Source organism: Lontra canadensis, unplaced genomic scaffold (assembly GCF_010015895.1).
Source record: "Lontra canadensis isolate GAN:19392208 unplaced genomic scaffold, GSC_riverotter_1.0 scaffold97, whole genome shotgun sequence".
NCBI lineage: Eukaryota > Metazoa > Chordata > Mammalia > Carnivora > Mustelidae > Lontra > Lontra canadensis.
This window is the reverse complement of record NW_022631091.1, coordinates 7,308,200-7,322,240: the sequence shown is the minus strand read 5'-3', so window position 1 is coordinate 7,322,240 and position 14,041 is coordinate 7,308,200. Positions and strand designations below refer to the sequence as shown.

At 48.2% G+C, this 14,041-nt stretch overlaps 1 protein-coding gene across 1 annotated transcript in view; it reads left to right on the top strand.

The window, feature by feature from the left end:
* The first annotated feature begins 5,822 nt into the window (after nt 1-5,822).
* WDR27 (WD repeat domain 27) overlaps nt 5,823-14,041 on the top strand; it is an 84,672-nt gene continuing 76,453 nt past the window's right edge. Inside the window, exons 1-2 of the mRNA XM_032837249.1 lie at nt 5,823-6,011; nt 12,294-12,435. Coding sequence (XP_032693140.1) covers nt 5,823-6,011; nt 12,294-12,435 — 331 coding nt within the window. The remainder of the gene's footprint in view (nt 6,012-12,293; nt 12,436-14,041) is intronic.

Sequence of the window (14,041 nt, the reverse complement as noted above, 5' to 3'; positions counted from 1 at the left end):
TATCCTTCTGATCACGTGGTAAATTCAAAGATGAGAAATAGCCCAAACTGGCCCAAACTCATAGAGAATGTTCAGGCTTTGGCAGGAAGAGATGGTCACTCTTCCCGGTGCACCAGAGCATGAGAGAGTGGCTGTGGGAGCTGCTGGCCGGCAAATGGCAACAGAAAGGAGAAAGGAGAGCCAGACACAGTCACAGCTCAGAGATGGAGAGGCCAGCCCTGGCTGGCTCAGGCGGCGGCACGGAGCCCTGCGCACACCCTGCAGCTAAAGGCCTGCCCCTCCAGACGCGCCCCTTCTTTAAGGCCCCTCAGGCTGAGCTTTCTCTAATTTGCACTGAGAAGGTTCTCACTGACAGGCAGAGTAACTGTCATGATGTCTACACTGTGTCCCACTGAAGGTAAGGACGACCGTTGCATTTTATGTTCTAATTAGTGCTATCTTGGACATACTGAAGAAATGGATTTTGGGAAATGTATAATGATTTGCTTGTTTTAAGTTTACAGGATGAACATTTATGAATCAATATCTAGTTCTTTTTTTTTTTTTTTTTAATTTGACAGACAGAGATCACAAGTAGGCAGAGAGGCAGGCAGAGAGAGAGGAGGAAAGCAGGCTCCCCGCTGAGCAGAGAGCCCGATGCGGGGCTCGATCCCAGGACCCTGGGATCATGACCTGAGCCGAAGGCAGAGGCTTTAACCCACTGAGCCACCCAGGCGCCCCCAATATCTAGTTCTTAAAATATTTTGGTACACATTACCAAATAGACATAGCTTATGCGTGTTTATTTTCTTACCAGTGGAAAAAGTCTGCACAGGATATTTTTGTTTTATAATTTTAGTTATTGCTAAGTTGGCAGATGAAAAATGACATTCTTTTGTCTTATGTTGTATTTCTTGATTACTAATTTTTGTTGGGCCCTGGTATTAATCCTCTTGTGAATTTATTGCTCCTGTTTATTTTTTTATTTCTAAAAGTCTTTTTTATTTTGTGTTTTTTTTCATCATGATACACGTACTCCTCCATCCACATCACTCATCTCCCCCAGTCCCCAACCCATCTCCCCTCTGGTGACCAGCAGTACGTTCTCTGTAGCTGAAAGTCTCTTTCTTGGTTTGTTTCTCTCTTTCTCTCTCTTTTTTCCCCTTTGTTCATTTGTTTTGTTTCTTAAATTCCACCTGAGTAAGATCATCGGGTATTGGGAGAAACCATATTGTGCTCAGCGTAATACTCTCTGGGTCCATCCATGTTGTTGCAAACGGCGAGTTTCTATTCCTTCTGGTGGCCGAGTGCCACTCCGTTGTGTGTGTGTGAGTCGTCTTCTGTAGCCGTTCATCAGTCTCTGGGCACTTGGGCTGCAGCCGTGATTTGGCTATTGTAGATGTGCTGCTATAAACAGAGGTGCGTGTCTCCTTTTGAATTAGTGTTTTTGTATTCATTAGGACAAATTCCCAGTCGTGTGATTATTGGACCAGAGGGCAGGTGTGTTTGTTTATTTGAGAGAGAGAAGGAGAGCGAGCGGGAGAAGCAGCCTCCCCGCTGAGTGGAGAGCCCGATACAGAGCTCCATCCCAGGACCCTGAGATGATGACCTGACCCAGGCAGATGCATAACCAACTGAGCCGCCCAGGAGCCCTCATAATAGGGCAGTTCTATTTTTAACTTTTTGAGGAACTTCCATATTGTTTTCCAGAGTGGCTGCACCTGTTTTCATTCCCACCAGCATTGCTCGGGGGTTCCCCTTCCTCTGCATCCTCCGTGACACCGCTTGTTTCTTGTGGTGTTAATTTTAGCCGTTCTGACCAGTGGTGACACCTCACATCTTCCTCGTCCAGTCACCAGTCGATGGACACGTGGGCTGTTTCTGTAGTGTGGCTGTTGTAGAGATGCTGCTGTAAACAGGGGTGCACATATCCCTTTGAATTAGTACTTGTGTACCTAGTAGTGCAATGCTGGGTCATAGGGTAATTCCATTTTTAACTTTTTGAGGAACCTTCTTGCTGTTTTCCAGAGTGGCTGCACCAGCTTGCATTCCCGCCAACAGTGTAAGAGGGTTCCCCTTTCTCCAAGTCCTCGCCAACACCTGCTCTTTCTTGTGTTGTTAATTTTAGCCGTTGTGACAGTGCGAGGGGTACCTCATTGTAGTCGTGATTTGTATTTCTCTGATGTTGAGTGATGTTGAGCACCTTTTCACGTGTCTGTTGGCTGTTTGTATGTCTTCTTTGGAGAAGTGTCTGTTCATGTCTCCCGCCCATTTTTCATTGGATTATTCATTTTTGGGGTGTTAAGTCAAAAAAGTTCTTCATAGATTTTGGATACCAGCCCTTTATCTCACATGTCATTCACAAATATCTTCTCCCATTCTGTTGGTTAACGTTAAGTTTTGTTGACTGTTTCCTTTGCTTTGCAGAAGCTTTTTATCCTGATGAAGTCCCAATAGTTCATTTTTGCCTTTGTTTCCCTGCCTTTGGAGACAGGTCTTGAAAGAAGTTGCTGAGGCTGAGGTCGAAGAGGTTGCTGCCTGTGTTCTCTAGGATTTTCGTGGATTCCTGCCTCACACTGAGGTCTTTCATCCATTTTGAGTTTATCTCGGTGTGAGGTGTGAGAGAATGGTCGAGTTTCAGTCTTCTGCCTGTGGCTGTCCCGTGTTCCCAGCACCATTTGTGGAGCAGGTTGTCTTCTTTCCATTGGACATTCCTTCCTGCTTTGTCGAAGATTAGTTGACCGTAGAGTTGAGGGTCCACTTCTGGGCTCTCTGACCTGTTCCATTGATCTATGTGTCTGTTTCTGTGCCAGGACCATGCTGTCTTGGTGATCGCAGATCTGTAGTAGAGCTTGAAGTCCGGAATTAGGATGCCCTCTTCATCCATTTCCCCCACCCTCTACTGCCCCACCCCCACCAGTTTCCTCTCTGTATTTAAGAGTCTTTTCTTTTGGGGGGAGTCTCTCTCTCTCTCTCTTTTTTTTTTCTTTGTTTTTCTCACACGTAAGTGAAATCATGTGATACTTGTCTTTCTCTGGCTCATTTCACTCAGCATAATACCCACTAGTTCCATCCACATCATTGCAAATGGCAAGATTTCATTCTTGGTGGCTAGTGATACTCTCTTTACACGTATGCCACATCTTCCTCATCTCTTCAGTGGGGATTTTTTTTTTTTAAGATTTTATTTATTTGACAGATCACAAGTAGGCAGAGAGGCAGGCAGAGAGAGAGGGGGAAGCAGGCTCCCTGCTGAGCAGGGACCCTGATGTGGGGCTCGATCCCAGGACCTTGGGATCATGACCTGAGCTGAAGGCAGAGCCTTTAACCCACTAAGCCACCTGGGTGCCCCAATGGGGAGATTCTTAAAAATTTTTTAAACAGTTATAATTTTTTCTATATTTTTTACACGTTTCTTACAATATTTTATGTTTGGGAAGCACTTGGAGGAGCCACACAGTCATTTCACTGCGTCCGTCGGGGTCCCTCCCCTCATCACCAGCTACATGCTGGCCCCGGTCCTGGGCACTGGTTCCTTTAAAATGGTCAAACCTACAGAGCAAATCGTGGTACCCTTAAAACATTTAGCTGTTTTTTTTTTTTTAATATGAAACTCCTTTCCATGTCTTGGCAGTTGCAAGAGTAATAAGTAAAACCAAGTTTATGAATTGGAGAAGATTGTGCATTAAAATATCGAGAATGTTTTTATTTTTTCTCCCAAGTTCTCGTGGAATTTTCAAGGCTATGACAGTTGCGTCTTGTTTGTTTTAACAGACTCTGTTTGTTCTGCGGGCGTGCACCAGCACGAGCCCCGACTGACGACTTTACCGCTCGGATCTCTCCGCTCGCCTGGGCCGTTGGCCTCACAGAAGCTGCGGCCAGGGTTTCCCGTCGGGTCTCCTGCTGGCGTGCTAGCTGCCTGCTTCTGGGGCGCTTCTCAGTAGCGTAGCGTAGTAGCCTCGTTGGTCTCCTTTGTGCTGTTCAGTCGTGACCACTGCCCCCGCGCTTGAAGGTGCCTGTGGCCGACTGCCAGCGCCTGGGTGCCGTGTCCTGTGGGCCCAGCCCCCCGTCAGGTGTCCTGGAGGCTTTCCGTGGGAAGGCCCACCCCGTCCGTGGTCCTGGAAACTCTTGGGACCATCTGAGCCGGCACTGCGGAGCCGCAGGATCGCAGCCTTGTGCCCTGACCCCGGCCCCCTATTTTGCCTCTGAAGGGGTCACTTGGGTCAGGGTGTGTGAAGGCCAAGGAGGTGCCAGGGGCACATAGAGGGTGTTTGTGGCACTCAGCTGAGACCTGAAGCGGGAGAGGCCAGCAGGTGGACAGCTTGAGGGGAAATCTTGAGACGGAAGAGACATTCGAGGTGAGGAGAAACAGCTCTTTTCTGAGAGCCAGGAGCAAGCCAGCATGGTGGGCGCGGAGTTGAAATTTGTTGGCCTTGAGGGCTGTGGTGCTGACGGGCCCGGGGGAGGCTGCCCTTGAGGAAAGAGGTGGTGTGGGCAGTCTGTGGTGTCCTCACCACTGTTGGTGGGGGGGTTGGTTTCTAGATTGTTTTGTAGATTTGTGTCATCTTTCTTTTGGGTATTGAGGCCAAAGTCCTCTTGAGGAAGGACAGGCCTAGGTGTAGATTGGATGCGAGAGAACAGGGGAGGAAGGGACTGACATTCGTGTGGCCTCTTGTCCCTGGAAACTAGAACACGCTTCTGCCGTGGAGAGACGTCTGGATGTAGAAAGGGTCGAACTGAGAGTCCCCTGCGGTCCAGGCTCCCTGAGCCAGAGCCCTGCGCGTGCAGTGGGGACGGGGCCTCTCTCTTTCCCACCCCACCCCTCCTGATCCTGACTCCTGTCTGTTGCGCCAGACTGAAACGTGCGTTTTCCCGAATAGCTTCGTTCAGCAGCCTTCAGCAGCCCTCCGGGTCTGACCCGAGCCGAGGTGGGAGCCTCTGTCTGCTCCGTTGCCGAGCACAGCAGGCTGTCCCCACTGGACGACGTCCCCTCTTGTAACCTCATCCCGTCTCCGCTGGGCACTGCCACCTGGTTTTCTTCTGCCTGGACCCCCCCTTTCCCCACGAAGCCAGCGTGGGACGCACAGCTGGTCCTGTGAGTCCACTCGGCCGCCCTGGTGACCAGATGGTTGAACCCTTTGTCCATAACCACGTCCGCACGTTCTGTGGGGGAGCTTTTCAGGCCTCGTGCCGGCGGTGAGGCGCGGCAGAGCGGGATCGGGACGCCTCGAGGATAGGAGAGAGCGCGCGTGCGAAGTCCTTAACTGGGAGGTGGGCAGACTGAAGCGGTTTGTTAGTTTTGTCAACGTTTCATTCATTTATGCTTTTGTAAGATGGAGTCAGGGAACCAGTGATTGTATAACCTGAAGCAGTCGACTTGAAGGACACGATGTTGTGCCGCCGTTGAACACACGCAAGGGAGGCGGCAGGGGCTCTCGGTTAATGTTGCACTTCACGACCAGCTTGCGTGGAGATTTGGGAAATGATTTCGTCTCTCGAGGTCCTTGTAGTGGTGATCGATGTCAGCAATGACTTTCTGTTCACTCCTCAGTGCTGGTGCAGGGCTCGTGCGCCGAGGACCAGCCTCGTCGGCGTCTCCGGGAGGTGCTCTCTGGCTGCGGGATGCGTGTCAAGCAGGAAGAGGGGCTGTGAGTCAAGGTCTGTTTTAAAGCCCGCGGGACGAGTAGCAGTCGTGTGTGTGTGTGTGAGTGTGACCTCCGGGACCTTCAGTGATGTCTTGGGAGTGGGGAGGGGCGGTGAGTAAGTGGGTGCGACGAGCTGTGGTGTCTGCATCAGGGGTGTCCCGTAGTTGTCCTCTGCACGCCTGTGCCCTCAGATCGCAGATGGAAGACGCACGAGGGATTCTCTGCGCTGATGCCCGCTGCCTCGGTGACGTGGTCACAGAGAAGGGCCTGGTGGCTTTGAAGGAGCCTGTGGCCCACGTCCAGCTTGCTTGTCGTGCTCAGTACTGCGCTTTCCCTGCAGATGGGAACACGCTTTGTGTGTGGAGCACCGAGGACCCTTCGTACCAGGTATCTAGAAAGTCGTGTGTGTGTTTTCTTGGATCCGATAACTCAGGCAGCCTCGCGCTTACCTGCCTGCTGCTTGGACGCTGTCGGGGTGACAGCGCCCCGGGGGACTCCAGGTCCGGCTGCAGGAGAAATGCAAACACTGTGCCAGTGGTGGCGTTCCAGAAAGTAAACTGCCTGGAATCACCTCGTTAAAGAAAGTTCTTCGGTAATAGACACCAGAAGCGTTCATGTGAATGTAACCGAGGCAAGTTCAGTTTTTGTAGGTTTATTTTTTTTATTTTTTTTTTAAAGATTTTATTTATTTATTTGACAGAGATCACAAGCAGGCAGAGAGGCAGGCAGAGAGAGAGGAGGAAGCAGGCTCCCCGCTGAGCAGAGAGCCCGACGCGGGGCTCGATCCCAGGACCCTGAGATCATGACCTGAGCCGAAGGCAGACAGTTAACAACTGAGCCACCCAAGCACCTCCTCCCATGTTATTTTTAAGGAGTTTAAAGTTTTCTCCATTGTGTCACCTTTGTTCCTTAGTCACAGTTCATTTGACTGTGTTTCTGACTCTCTTCCTTCCCATTGATCTGTTTGTCCTTTCTTTTGCCAGTACCATACAGTTTCGATTAGTGTGACTCATAGTAAGTCTTGAAGGTGGGTAGTGTCAGTCTTCCAACTTGATTGTTGTTCTTCAGTATTATGTGGCCATTCTGGGTCTTTTGCCTCTGTATAAACTTTAAAATCAGTTTGTTGATTTTTTTTTTTCCCAAAATTAAGCTTTATTTCCCCTACATGCATATAATTCTTAAAGGTCATTACATTCGTCTTACAAAGTTCCATAACAAAGTTTACCCCATACCAAAGGAATAGTGCAAATTAAAAGGAATCACATTCAGTATCTCCCACCCATCTTCTGTCAGAACTTTGGTTTTTATCTTGTGATGTTTCCTTCTGTACTCAAATATGGTCCACATTTGAGTCTAAAAAATAGTTATGTTTTAATGGGTTAACTATCCACTGTAACTTCTTTTGTTTTGTTTTGTCTTTTTATTGTAGAACATTTCAAACATCACAAAAATAAGATAGTAAAATGAATGCCATGTACCTGTCACACGTTTTTGTTTTTTAATTTTAACTCCAGTATAGATAACATACAGTATTACATATTTTTAATAGTCATTCCTATTTTACCTTTCTTGTTAATCTTCCAAATGTTTTTGACTGGGATATTTTAAAGCCAAGTCAGTATATTTTAGCTTTTCCCCCTACATATTTCAGTATGTATCTTGAACAGGTAAGGGCTTAATATCTAGTAATTTTTCAGATATTAATGATTATAGTTGGTTTATTCGAGTCAGGATTTAAAAGACATCTGCGCATTGCATTTTGTTGGTATGTCTCTTATATGCTTGCTTTTCTGACTTAAAATGCCTACAGAACAAAACACGGACATAGTGACAGCAATGCCATGATACAGCCTTCCTGTTCCCCCCAAACTGAGTGTTCAGGTTATTTCTCTGTTGCTGCAAACCGCTGCAGTGAATGTCCTTATATGCTTATTCTTGCACATTTGTGTTTTTATTTCTACAGAATACATTCCTACAGATTAGATACGTCAAATTGTCTGTACATTTTAGATTTTTAAGATTATGCCAAATTTTGAAATAGTCAGTTTACATTCTCATCATTAATGTATGAGAATGCTCATTCCCCATACCATCACCAGGAGCAAAAAATAAGGACTTCCTTTGGAGCCATGATGGAATAACAAGTTTAAACAGGGACTGTTATCCCCAACAAAAGAGATACAAATTAAATGAGCACTATGATTGTACCAACTTTCTACTGGAGACACATAAACTACCAAAACTGAAAAAGGAAGAAATAGAAAAACAGACTGATAACCAGCAAATAAATTGAATCAGTAATCAAAAAAACTACCAGCAAACAAAAGTCCAGGACCAGATGGCTTCACAGGGTAATTCTACCAAACATTTATTTTTTAAAAAATAAAAATTTAATTTTTATTTAAATTTAAAGTTTAGTTATTTAATTTACATATATAAATTATGTATATATGTGTATATATATATAAAAGTCAAGCAGAGAGTCAATTATCATATGGTTTCACTTATTTGTGGAGCATAAGGAATTACATGGAGGACATGGGGAGATGGAGAGGAGAAGGGAGTTGAGGGAAATTGCAAGGGGAGGTGAACCATGAGAGACTGTGGACTCTGAAAAACAATCTGAGGGTTATGAAGGGGCGGGGGGTGGGAGGTTGGGGGAACCTGGTGGTGGGTATTATGGAGGCACGGACTGCACGGAGCACTGGGTGTGGTGCATAAACAATTAATTCTGTTACACTGAAAAGAAATTAAAAAAAACTTTTTTAGCTTAATAATAAAACAAATACCCCAATTTAAAATGAGCAAAAGATTTGAGGATATATAACTAAAGAGCATATGCAAATGTCAAATAAGCACGAAAAGATATTCAACATCATGTCATTACAGAAATGCGAATTACAGCAAAATAAGCAAATAATATACACCTATCAGTATAGTTAGCATTTAAAAGTTGACTATACCACATGCTGGCAAGGATGAGGAGGAGCTGGATCTCATACACTGCCAGTGGGAATTTAAATGGTAAAACAGTTTGTTGATTTTGATTTGACTTAGATTAAATCTATAGATCAAGTTGGGAAGAACTGACATCTTGACAATATTGAGGCTTTCTATCCATGAGCATGGGATAGTTCTCCATTCATTTAGCTTTTAAAATTTCTTTCAACAGTTTTATTTTTCCTCATAGAGATCTTATATAATTTTTAAAAAATATCTTATTTATTTATTTGAGAAATGGAGAGTGAGAGACAGTACAAGCAGAGGGAGGGGCAGAGGGAGAAGCAGGCTCCCCTCTAAGCAAGGAGCCCAGTGCAGGACTTGATCGCAGGACCCTGGGTTCATGATTTGAGCTGAAGGCAGACGCTTCACCAACAGAGCCACCCAGGTGCCCTGTAATTTTTTTTTTTAATAGAGAAAGTGAGCACCTGTGGGTAGGAGGGGAGGCAGAGGGAGAGGGGAGAGAGGATCTTAAGCTGGTTCCATGCCCAGCATGGAGCCCAGCCTGAGGCTTAGTCTCATGGCCCTGAGGTCATGACCTGAGCCAAGACTGAGTTGGGTGCTGAACCAACTGAGCTCTCCAGGCACCCAGAGATCTTACACAACTTTGTTAGATTTGTTAGCATTTCATTTGTTGGAGTGCTCATGTAAATGGTATTGTGTTTTTAATTTTGAAGTCTACTTATTTATTGCTGACACATAGGAAAGCAGCGGAATTTTGTATATTGACTTTGTATCCTGCAGCCTTGCTGTAAGTGGTGAGTGTCCGGAGTGTCTTGCTGATTTTTTTTGGATTTTCTATATAGATGATCATGTCATCCATGAATAAAGATAGTTTTGTTTCTTTCTTCTCCATCACTATACTTTCTATTTCTTTTTGTTGTGTTAGTATATGAGCTCAGATTCCCAGTATAATGTTGGAGAGGAGCGGTGAGACGGGACGTCCTTGCCTTGTTCCTAATCTTGGCAGGATAGTTTGTAGTTTCTCACCTGTTTACATATTAGCTTCGGGTATTTTGTAGATACTCTTGGAAGGTTGAGGAAGTTCCCCTCATTCCTAGTATATGTATGGGTAGTTTTTATCATGAATTGCTGTTGGCTTTTGTTAAATGCTTTTTTCCCACATTTCTTGCATGAACTGTACTGTGAAGCAGCTACAACTTCTATTCATTTGTTCGTTCGTTTACTTGTTAGAGTGCGAGCACGTGTGAATGTGGGGGCAGAGAGAGAGGGAGGGAGAGAGTCTTAAACAGGCTCCCGGCCCAGCTGGAGCCTGACACAGGGCTCAGTCTCATGACCCTGAGATCATGACCTGAACCAAAATCAAGAGCTGGATGCTTCCCTGACTGAGCCACCCAGGCACCTCAACATTTTTTGTTATTTTCATGTGACAGAGAGATCACAAGCCGGTAGAAAGGCAGGCAGAGACAGAGGAGGAAGCAGGCTCCCCGCTGAGCAGAGAGCCCGCCGTGGGGCTCGATCCCAGGACCCTGAGATCATGACCTGAACCGAAGGCAGAGGCTTAACCACTGAGCCACCCAGGTGCCCCGAGATATGGTTTTTAATTTTCTTTTCTTGAGATGTCTTTGTCTGGTTTTGGTATTAGGGTAATCCTGGCCTCATAAGATGAGTAAGGAAATATTTTCTCTGCTTCTTTTGAAAATAATGTTTCCCTTCATTCTCCTTCTTCAGTTTTCTGAAAGAGATTGTGGAGAATTAGTAAAATCTCTTCCTTAAGTATTGGGTAGAATTCACCAGTGGATCCGTCTTGATCTGGTGCTTTTTGTTTTAGAAGATTATTAATTATTGATTTTTTTATGCTTCCATTTAACTTTTTGAACATATGGAATAGAAGTATAATGATTGCTTTAATGTCCTTGTCTAGCAATTCTGTAGCCTGGATCAGTTCTGGTTTGGTTTCAAGGCCTGCTGGGTCTGGATGGCCCATGGGAGGGTGTTTTCCACGGTTAATATTTGTCTTGGTTTTTGACTCCTGAATACCTGATTATTTTTGATTGACTGCTGGACGTTATGTCTGATAAAATGCACAGCTAGTTGGGGCTCTGGGTGAGCCGAGCTTCTTTCAGAGAGAATTTACGCTTGCTTCTCGTAGCTGGCTGGCTGCGGGCACTGGCAGTCCCAGGTCACTAATCCAGTTGGACTGTGAGAACTCGAAGGTGGGCCTTTGAGCATCTTCTGTTGCCCGTTCACTTTCCTTCCTGGGGCCTGGCCTTTCGGGTCACTGCTCTAGGCCTGGGCATTTGAAAACATGCCCTTCTCTCCTACCTTAGTAGGTGGTATACTTTTTTTTAAGGGGAAATTTATTAAAATCCATTTATAGTGTTTTAAAGGAAAAGCAACGCGTGGAGGCCTCAACCCGAAGGCCGCCAGCCCTGTTCTCTGAAGTCCTTTGTCCGGCTGTGGAATTCTTTGCCCTTTTCCCAATAAGATAGTTCTGTTTGTGCCTGAAAAGGATGCATTTAATTACACCATTTTGGGGCTCCTACTTGAGTAAGTGTCTCAGGTTTCAACTGCCTTTACCGGGATTGTCAGAAATCTGCCGTTCGACAGAAGTCCTGAGTGAATGGCCTCCCATGTTGGGTCCCTCCTCTGTTTCCTTCTTCTCTGTTCTTAACTCTTTGTTGCGTTCATTGTTCTCTCATGTCTTAAAGTGTGTCTGTATGTTCTTGGCAATTTCCCGCACCTTCTTGTTCTCATCAGGAGCTTGGCACAGACAAACTGGCCGCCGTGACCAGAGATGGAGCTCGACGGCTCCATATCCAAGTGCCTGCTGTCTGCTGACCTTCAGCTTAGAAGTCCCTACGTAACTCCGCGCTGATGACCTGTGTTCTCTCCTGGGTCTGCTCCCCTGCTTATGCCGCATTCCCCCAGGGTTTCCGCCTGGGGCGCGGATTATCCTTGCTTCCGCCCCTCCCCCGGCCCTCGGTGCCCGCGCGTCCGAGTCTTCGGTTCCCTGGTTCTCTGTCTCCTCCCGTCTCCGCCCCTGCCAGCCTGGTTCAGGCCTTTACTGTGCTTGCTCGGCCCGTTTGGTCCCACGGTCCCCGCTGCGGTCCCTCTTCCGTACTTGCAGCAGTGTTGCAAGTTTGCTTGTCCGAAGACGAGTTTGCTCGTCTCCTGCTTCTGCTTGGACCGTCGCTGCCGGCTTCCCGTTGCCCGCTGTGCTGGTGGCAGCCCGCACACAGCGCCCGGCCCTTCTGTGGCACCGCGCTGTCCCGCGCTTGTCCCAGCACCCGCTGACATGCGCCCTGTCGGCCAGCAGCCCGAGCACTGCCTTCCTCTTGGGGGTTTGTCGTCATCGCTGTGTCCTTTGCTGTCCGGCGCAGCCTTCCTTCTCGGGCGGCTGGCAGGGGTGGGGTCAGCATTCGCCTAATTAGCGACTCTCAAGGAGGTGGAAGAGCGAGGTGACCTGTGCCGTCTTACTCGTGTTTTACCGGAGCACTGTCAGTGTTTCGTTGGCGTGAGGGGCTCACCGGAGGCAGTGGCTGAGTAGGACAGTAACAGGAGTTTTAATCAATGGATGCGTGAACTAAGTGTATTTGAGAAACTCAACCCGTTAGATTTATTAGGTCTGAGATCATGCTGCTATGCTTTTGTTCTTTAGTTGTCGTGTGTAGTTCCTGAGAGTTTCGTGTCTGTTCCCTCCTGCAGCCTCTGACCCTCGGAGGCCACCACGAGCCGGTTACTGCCGTGGCGTTTGGAAACGCAGCGAGTCCGCTTCTCCTCTGTTCTGCCTCGCGAGATCACGTCATAACGTGGAGACTAGATGAGTGCCGACAGGAGGCACTTCAAGGTAGATGAACACTGAAAATATATTTTGAAAATGTACAAAGGGAATAACTCATCCTTCAGCAGACTTGGTTTCATAACGGGGCTTGGGGGAATTTTCACTCCTCCGACCCGGAGACCAGCCAGGTGTCCGAGGTGGGTGTCCTGTGCGGAAAGCGCGTCAGACGTTCGGATCTCGGACCCGGGCTGTGTGTGAAGCTGACACGATAGGCTCATGGTTTAGGCTTACGTGTTTTGTTATTTTGAAACCTGTGGTTTTTGTGGAACTCTGAAAGCACGCAGGCAAGGGGAAATATTCTCTCCTTCCAGGCAGTGAGGAGAGGCAGACCTGTATCAGACGGGCAGGCGAGTGGTTATGAGTTATGGGGAGCACAGCAGAGGGGGCAGGTGAGGGGGCAGAGGACGTGGCCAGACGCCCTCACATGCTGCCGTCTCTGGGGAGGCGGCTTCTGCGCCGGAGGAGGGAGGGGAGCCAGATGGCAGGGCTGGCACCAGGCAGGGGCACCATGCCGGGCGTGCGCTCGGGCCCTCTGTCCCGAGAGCTCTACCTGCAGGCCAAGCCGAGGAGGGGCCCCGTGGTAGCAGCACGGGGGTGTCGGAGAGTGTTGTCAGGTGAGGTGAGAAGTGAGGCAAGGACCGTGTGGCGGGTTTGAGCTTTAGGTCACGGAGCACACAGAGAACTCCCAGGATCGCTCCAGAAGGCGAGTGTGGGGGGTCTGAGGCAGCAGCATACGGAATAGTTGATGCCTCATCTCGGGTACTTGGCAGTTGAGTGCCCCGTGTCAGTGTGTTAGCACAGACACATGTGCACAGCCGCACACACATGCATCGCTGCACACACGTGTGCAAGCCACACACAAGCATATCGCACAGCCACACACGTACCATGTGCACAGCCGCCACACACACCAGTGCACAGGCACATGTGCACAGCTGCACACACACGTGCATAGCCACACACGCACATGTGCATGCCACACACAAGCACACATGCACAGCAACACACATGCACACCCAGCACACACACACACACGTACACAGTGCAGAGCACACACGCACTGCACACGTACATACACATGTGCACACACAAGTGTAGTAAACATACGGCACACCTGTAAATGCATCTAGCAATGTATACATGTAGTAACTCACTCTTGTGTGTGTATAGGACACACGGGCACACGTATGCCACACACATGCATACAGTAAGTGCACACACATGCACGCAAGGACGCACGATTCAGAAGCATGTCCGTGTGCGTACAGCGCAGGCACACCCGTGAACATCGGTACACGTGTCCGTATGTACAGCGAAGCACGAGTTCATTATCTGCTCCCGCGGAGGTCTTTGTACGCAAGTGCCCTTCCATGTGGGAATGGGCTGGGCTCTTTGGAACTCACGTGCCCTTGGGTGCAGGTGGTCTGGTCCGTGGACGGGGGTGCAAGCCGTCCCTGAGCCCAGCCTGGCGCTTCCGTCGGTGCAGTGGGAGGCAGCTGCTCCTGCGTCCCAGAGCTGCAGCAGTGGGGCTGGGTGGGGTGAGCTGCCCCTTCCTCCTCCAGGGAGGCTCCTGGGCAGTATGCAGCCCCACCAGGCTTGGTTTCCAGGCCTG